Source organism: Lepidochelys olivacea (assembly GCF_965140295.1).
Source record: "Lepidochelys olivacea isolate rLepOli2 genome assembly, chromosome: 6".
NCBI classification, from domain to species: domain Eukaryota; kingdom Metazoa; phylum Chordata; order Testudines; family Cheloniidae; genus Lepidochelys; species Lepidochelys olivacea.
In genome coordinates this window covers 2,366,203-2,374,453 of record NC_140416.1, presented here as the reverse complement: position 1 = coordinate 2,374,453, position 8,251 = coordinate 2,366,203, and the positions used below count along the sequence as shown (strand labels likewise).

Genomic DNA, 8,251 nt, shown 5'->3' with positions numbered 1-8,251 from the left:
TCTCTCAAAGGTCATTGTTAGCTTAAGTGTTTCTTGATTGGGCACTTACAGAGAATAGTCTTTTCTCAAGAAGCTGACCAACTGCTTCACTGAGGCTACTTAATCTCAAACAAGTAAATAGCCAATATTCATATCTTCGATTAAAAATGATACATGCATGCAAACAGTAGATCATAAGATTTGACGAGATATGTAACATGGCCTATCTAGCATAAAACATATTCCAGTTATGTCATATTTACAGCCATGAGCCTATTTCTATAAAGAATTATGGGGTGCAATGTCACATTCTGTTTCACGGACTATAAATTACAGGAAATAAATAAAATTAACAAAAGAATCAGAAGGGAACTGGCCTGCTCGGAGATACTTTGTGGCAGCATCTGCAGAGATGCTGCAGAGATATTGACTGTTAACCACCAGTTTGGGGAGCATCCTCCTTTTTGCAGCCTGCCCTGACCATGGCGTTTTCAGTGAGGGCTGCCCCAGGCACCTCCGGGTCACAGGAGGCAGAAAGGCAGGAGGAGGAGTTATGAGCATGACTCCTAGAGGAAGTAGGGGCAGAGCGTTTCCTGGGCACAGACCTGGAGTGACAGACTTTGGAGTTTCTGAATACAGAGATTGCTGGTTGTTGGTTGTTTCTAGTGGTGTTCAGAGAAGCAGGACTTTGTGTACATTCTTTGTAACCCCTTTCCCAGTGGATTATACTAAAGAATATAGCTGACTTGGAACATCAAGTTTTTCTCCTAATACAAACATTTCCACCTGTTTCCTGGAAGAGAAAAACTCTATGTAGAAGGATGTTCCCTTCTGCTTTTTCCTCACCTTTTTGGGCTACCTTTGTTTCCCTTCCTGCTTAATGACTCTGGTTACTGTTTAGATACAAAATTAAGCAGATCACACATTTCTTTGTTTAAGACAGACAAGTTTGCCAGCCTCAGTTTGGAACATGTATGAATAACATGATGCAGTGTAATCTTATATCTTCACATACATTATAAAAGAAAATGTATAAATATTTGTGATGAGAGCATGACTATTTCTATTTGACTTATTTATCGTCTTAAACTGAGCTCTGTGTGCAGATAATATGCATGCAAGAGGGATAGTTCTGTGAACTACAGAAGTCCGGAGCACGCTGTGGTGTCCTCCTGAGCTCTTCTGATCATCATGTGGTCTCCATCAAGCCAAATGAGTGAACCTATCTTTCCTACTTTGGGGAGTAACCTAGAAACGGAAGGACGTAAGATACCATGTTGATTGGCATGCCATAAATAGCTCGATAATCTGGAGTACTCTTACATATCTTACAGGTTTTACATTTCATGTAGTGGGGCCAGGACAATGAGGTGATTCTGAAACCAGGAATGGCAGTGAAGATATCAGTTATGGCTGCAAATAATTAGTATGTTTCACCTGAATCTAACTTTCAGTTCCTTTGATTCCAAATGTGTTGCTAAGGCTGGTTGAAAACTTTTCTTGAGAAGATTTTGATGGGAAATTGGATTTTCAATTCAACTATTTTTTCCATGAAATTATTTTTTTTCCTGGAAATGATCAGCTTTCCATCCAAAAAGCCAATCTTCCCTCCTCTTTAAATCATGGCTGTGGGACTCTGATGATCTTCCAGAGCCGTACAGCAAGAGGAGAGACCATCATGCATCATGGGGGATGTAGTCCAGCCTGGGAGCCTGGCCCATGCAAGAGATTGGTGGTGTGTGATATCTGACGTACCCAATGGTATATCTGAGTTGAAATATTACGTTTTTTATCAAAAAGATTTTGGTCTCCAGAAAAAAAAAAAGCTCCTTTATGGATCAGCTCTACGCAGTACCCAGCTTGCATTGAAAACAGCAGGATGAAATATACCCCAAACCTCATACTCTGTAACTCTGGTAGAAACTGCATCATTTAATAACACAGTAAGAAAAAAGTAGGTCAAATTAATCCCCAGGGCACCAATTACACCGAGGATGGCTTTAGTTTACTGAATTCATTAATTACGTGTTTTGGCTCTCTGAGCTCAGGTATTCCCAGTTGCTTCAGGAATCATGTCCCATAGATCACACATCTCAGTATAAAACTTCCCGAATGGTCCAAAGAGGCAGTTTCTGTCGAGGAGTAAATGTCACCACATCTCTCTGTCTCTTATCAGCAGGTACGTGCGATTGTCCAGAATTAGAGTCACACACACACACGCAGACACCATGGGGATCAGCAGCTATTGAATTCCACACCTCCAGCACCGAAAGCCTCAGCCCCAACTCCGACCCCTTCAGCTAAAGGAGGAACCTCCTTGTTTGGAAAAAAATAGGCAATTACCTAGTCACTGAAGCCAGGGCTTCCCATTCTGTCTCTGGGTTTTCATACAGGCTCAAGTAAATACCAAAAAGACTAATTAGCACAGTAAGCAACTTTAACCCTGTCATAAATATAAAGGGAAGGGTAAACCCCTTTAAAATCCCTCCTGGCCAGAGGAAAAATCCTCTCACATGTAAAGAGTCAAGAAGCTAAAGGTAACCTCGCTGGAACCTGACCAAAATGACCAATGAGGAGACAACATACTTTCAAAAGCTGGAAGGACGGAGAAAAACAAAGGGTCTATGTCTGTCTGTATGCTGCTTTTGCCGGAGAAAGAACAGGAATGGAGTCTTAGAACTTTTAGTAAGTAATCTAGCTAGGTATGTGTTAGATTATGATTTCTTTAAATGGCTGAGAAAATAGCTGTGCTGAATAGAATGACTATTCCAGTCTGTGTGTCTTTTTGTAACTTAAGGTTTTGCCTAGAGGGATTCTCTATGTTTTGAATCTAATTACCCTGTAAGGTATTCACCATCCTGATTTTACAGAGGTGATTCCTTTACTTCTATTAAAAATCTTCTTGTAAGAAAACGGAATGCTTTTTCATTGTTCTCAGATCCAAGGGTTTGGGTCTGTGGTCACCTATGCAAATTGGTGAGGATTTTTTACCAAACCTTCCCCAAGAAGTGGGGTGCAAGGGTTCGGAGGATTTTGGATGGAAAGACGTGTCCAAACTACGTTTCCCAGTAAACCCAGATAAAGTTTGGTGGTGGCAGTGGAAATCCAAGGGCAAAGGGTAAAATTGATGTGTACCTTGGGGAAGTTTTAACCTAAACTGGTAAAAGTAAGCTTAGGAGGTTTTCATGCAGGTCCCCACATCATGTCAAGGTTCCTTCCCCACTCTGAACTCTAGGGTACAGATGGGGGGAACTGCATGAAAACCTCCTAAGCTTACTTTTACCAGCTTAGGTTAAACACAGACACAGACGCTTTGTTTTTCTCCGTCCTCCCGGCTTTTGAAAGTATCTTGTCTCCTCATTGGTCATTTTGGTCAGGTGCCAGCGAGGTTACCTTTAGCTTCTTAACCCTGGTGAGAGGATTTTCCTCTGGCCATAAGGGATTTTAAAGGGGTTTACCCTTCCCTTTATATTTATGACAAACCCAAACTGACATGCTAAGCCACATAGCTCCCCTTGCCCAAAGAGGGTGGAAAGATTGACACTCCTTTACTCTCACCCCTTCTTTAGCTAAGGAATAATCTCTTTAGACTGATTTTCCAACAGCAGAGTCACAAGTCATTGTTTTCTGTTCTGGTGAGTGAACAGGAGTATTTGTGTGTGGGGCATGATTAACCTGCATGTCACTGTGTTTGCACAGCGTATGCATTTTATCGAACACCTGGAATGACCCTCTGTGAACATCTGGCTCTGTGGACTAAGCCCTTCCCGGAGCTGGTACTGATGTCCATTAAGAAACTGTTCTCCATTTATCTTCACTTACCTCATTACAGAGAAGGGACAGGTTTTTCTCACCATCCACCTGCCCACATCTCTGTAGCTGCCTGATCTCTGTTCAGAGGTGATGGAAGAGGGAAATCACTCGGAGGCGACTGAGTTCATTCTCTCAGGACTGACAGATCGTCCGGAGCTACAGGTCCCCCTGTTTGCAGTGTTCCTACTGATTTATGGTGTCACCCTGCTGGGGAATGGGGGGATGATCTTGTTAATCACAATTGATCCCCGACTCCACACCCCCATGTACATTTTCCTCAGGAATTTGTCTTTCTGTGACCTCTGCTTTTCCTTGATAATTTCCCCTAAGATGCTGTTGAATTTCTTAGCCAAGAGTAAAAACATTTCTTACACTGCCTGCGCTGTGCAACTGTATCTCTGCATCATTTTTGCAGATGTTGAGTGCCTCTTGCTGGCTGTGATGGCGTATGACCGTTATGTGGCCATCTGTAACCCGCTGCTCTATACAGTCACTATGTCCAGGCAGCTTTGTAACCAGCTGGTGGCTGGGGTGTACACTGTGGGGGTGGTGGATTCAATGATAAACACGTGTTGTACATTTCGGCTGTCATTCTGCAGCTCCAACATCATCAATCATTTCTTCTGTGACATCCCACCATTGTTGGCGCTCTCCTGTTCTGATACCCGCATCAATGAGATTTTGATCTTTGCTTTTACATGCTGCATTCAAGTGATCAGCTTCCTGACTGTCCTCCTCTCCTTTGTCTATATCATCTCCACCATCCTGAAGATCCACTCCGCTGAGGGTCGACACAAAGCTTTCTCCACCTGCTCTTTCCACTTGACCTCTGTGGCTCTGTATTTTGGCACCCTCCTCTTCATATATTTACGTCCCACCTCCAGCTATTCCATGGACACAGACAAAGTGGCCTCAGTGTTTTACATGCTGGTGATCCCAATGTTGAACCCCCTCATCTACAGCCTGAGGAACACGGAGGTGAAGGATTCCCTGAGAAAAGCAATGAACAAACTCCTCACCAAATCTTGAATCTGTTTAACTGTGTACTGGTTTAGTGATGGGGAGTGGAAACAGGTGAATTCAATTCGCAGACAATTGTAATGTAATTTTGCAGAACCCGTGGTAGTATTGTTCATTATGGTATTGTTATTATTCTTAATTTGTTTATATTCCAACAAGGTCCGCAGACCACAGCTGAAATCAGTGGACAAAACACAGGGAGACTCACACGGCCAGAGAGAGAGAATGATTTTATAAGCTGGTGTTAGGGGCATCCACCTAGCGTGTGAGATGCTCAATTGCAAGTCTCTTTTCCAAGGGTTATTTAATTAGTTATCCACAGCTGAACAACTTTGAAAGGTGAGAGCAGCCCAGACTGGAATAGCACCAAGAGTTCAGGGGCTGGGATGCTTTCTGGAAATGAAGGAAATCCAAGTCCAGAGTGTGACAGATTCAGTCACAGAGACCCTCATTGGGACTGTCACCTCATGTGCTGAAATTACCTATGAGCCCATTTTCTGACAGCCTGGTCCCCCAGAACCCTGCCTTTTTCAGCCAGACATGCTAGCCTGCTGCAACACAGACTGAGGGTCTGGGCCACACCCCCAAAACTGGAGATCTAGACTGAAACCAGTTCAGCAGGATACCTGTCTCCAGCACGCAGACACCCAGCTCCTAATGGGATCTAAACCCCAAACTAATCCATTTTACTCTGTATAAAGGTTATACAGGGTAAAATGATAAATGTTTGCCCTCTATATCACTGCAAGAGAGATATGTACAGCTGTTTGCCCCCCAGGTTACAAATACTTGCACTGAATTTATAAATAAATAAAAGTGATTGTATTCAGTATAAAAAGTAGGATTTAAGGGGCTTTAAGAAATAACAGAGAGAACAAAATAAGTCACAAAGCAAAATAAAACAAAACATGCAAGGATAAACTTAATACACTCAGAAAACAGTTACAAATGTTAACTTCCTATCCCAGTTGTTACTTGAGGTAAAATCATTCTCTGGTCAGATGCCTTTTCTGACTTGGGTCCAGCCTGTTCTCCAGTGTTCCTGTGGTTACAGTCCTTTTGTTTCCAGGTGCTTGCAGGTATCTCCCTGGGGTGGGGAAGCCAGCTGAAGACACTCATTGTTTGCCTTCCACACTTGAATAGAACTTCCCTAAGGCAGGAATCCTGTTTTGGAATTCCACCCCCCTCTGGTAAAGTACCAGCTTCAAGATGGATTTCAGTATCAGGTGACATGGTCTAATTATGCTCTAATAAATTGGTTAGTCTCTAAGGTGCCACAAGTCCTCCTTTTCTTTTTGTAAGACCCCAGTTTCCATTCTTCTTGGGTTGGCCCACAGGTACACAGGAAGGCTTGCAGGTAAACAGAGCCATTCACAGTTCATTGATTCTGAAGCACCCTTAATGGCCTCCACTTAAAATGTCTACATCAGTAATACAAATTTATACCTTATTCTCCTAATTCCAGATATAAAAATAATCCATGTGAACAAACAGGATGAACACACTTAATAGATTATAACCTTTATAATGATATGTTATATGGGGCACTTAGCATAAAGCATATTTCAGTTACATCACATTCATGAGCATATTTTCATAAAGCATATAGAGTGCAATGCCACACAGAACTTTGCCCAGCACTGGACAGAAGGGGGAATTGAACCTGGATGTCCCACCTCACAGGTGACCACCCCAACCATTGGGCTAAAAATTCCAAAGGGGAGGACCACTACCGCCTCCTACGGTGACTGCGTTGCGACCGACACCTAAAACCTACCCCCGCACACACACATTGTTTTGGGACAAAGCTATTAGGAGTATTTGTAACACATTTGTGAATAGTTTCAGGTCAATCCAAACGGTATTGTTTTCGACAATAAATTATTAGTCCAGAAGAAATTTCACCCATTTATAGACACCTTTGTGTCCCAGTGCTGGGAAATTACTTAAAGAGACATTTGGAGAGGTGACCAACAAATAAAGTGGAATACGTTTAACTCAGTTTTGTATCATATTAAAAAGACCTCATGGGAGAAACAGCGATTCAGGCCAGCTGATGCTCTGGCTCTTTGTTTTCCATTTCCACAGGGAAAGATACAACAACAACATAATTGCCTTTGCTGTGCATACCTGTTGTCCTGGGAGCAAAGATGCTCCAGGGAGTAAATATCAAAGTCATCAAAGCCAAATTTAACCTCTGCCATGCAAGGAAGCAGCTCCAGAAGTATGAAGGATAATGTTGGTGTGGCTAGCAAACAGGGAAAGATTTGACTCTTAGGCTGATTTTAGGGTTCTGAGCATGTACTCAACTCATTTTAAGCGAAGGGAGGAAAAACAAAGAGGTAAAAGGAAGTGATAGGCAAACAAGTCAGTTTCAGAGCATTTCAGCCTTTAATTGAAATGACAGTGAGCCATCCATGGGAGGGGACGGAAGGAATTATCCTTAGAGGAGAAAAATTCAATGTTTCTGAACATATTTACTTAACAGAAGAAGGAAAGAGCTTTACCAAGGGAGGGAGAAGAGTAACTGGAAGAGGAGAGAAAAATAGCTTTGATAGGACAGGGGAAACTCCCCCATCGATTCAGAGAATGTCTATACTAAAGCCATTACTTGGCTTACATATGGTGTGCAGGAGAGCCAGAGTGTAGATGCTTTCCACATTGATGGAAGGGTTTTTCCTTCAATGTAGTTAATCCATGTCTCCGAGAGGCAGTAACTCGGTTAATGAAAGAATTACGCTGTTCATGGGAGGGAAAGGAAGGAATTATTCTGAGAAGAGAAATTTTAACTTTTCTGAACATATTTACCTATCGAAAGAAGGAAAGAGCTTTATCAAGGGAGGGAGAAGAGTGACAGGAAAAGGATAGAAAAATAGCTTTAATAGGAAGGGGGAAATATCCCACACTGAGTCAGGGAATGTCTATACTAAGGCCTTTACATTGACACAGCTATGATGTGCAGCAGTGCCGTAGTGTAGATGCATCCCACATTGATGGAAGGGTTTTTTTTCCATTGATGTAATTAATCCACTTCTCCGAGAGGCAGGAGTGTTCAATTGGCATGAAAGCATGAGGCCACCACAGGGATGGGCCCATGCAGTGATGCACAGCTGCAGATGCACAAGGACACTGTGGTCATCACCTCCCCGCAAGGAGATCCCTGGTTGGCCCAGTGATGACTCTTCCCTTCTTCACTATGGTAGCGGAAATTACCCCGCACAGGTGTGCAGGCTTGGATGGTATTATCAGTGCTCCAGGGCATGTTAGTGCCCCCTTCTCCTAAGTGGTACCCCCTTCTTTCTGTTCAGAAACTCTGGAGTTTGTCACTCCAGATCTGTGCCAAGGAAACACTGTGCCCCTTCTTCATCTGGAAGTCATGCTCATCACTCCTCCTCCTGGCTTCCCTGCCTCCTGTGACTCGGAAGTACCTGGGTCAGTC

General features: G+C 43.0%; 1 protein-coding gene across 1 annotated transcript; it reads left to right on the top strand.

The window, feature by feature from the left end:
- Positions 1–3,882: 3,882 nt before the first annotated feature.
- Positions 3,883–4,821, top strand: LOC311522684 (olfactory receptor 5W2-like; the record flags this gene model as incomplete). The annotated part of the gene is made up of 1 exon (XM_084632174.1): positions 3,883–4,821. One exon carries the CDS (start codon positions 3,883–3,885, stop codon positions 4,819–4,821), a length of 939 nt encoding a protein of 312 aa, XP_084488300.1.
- Positions 4,822–8,251: the final 3,430 nt, after the last annotated feature.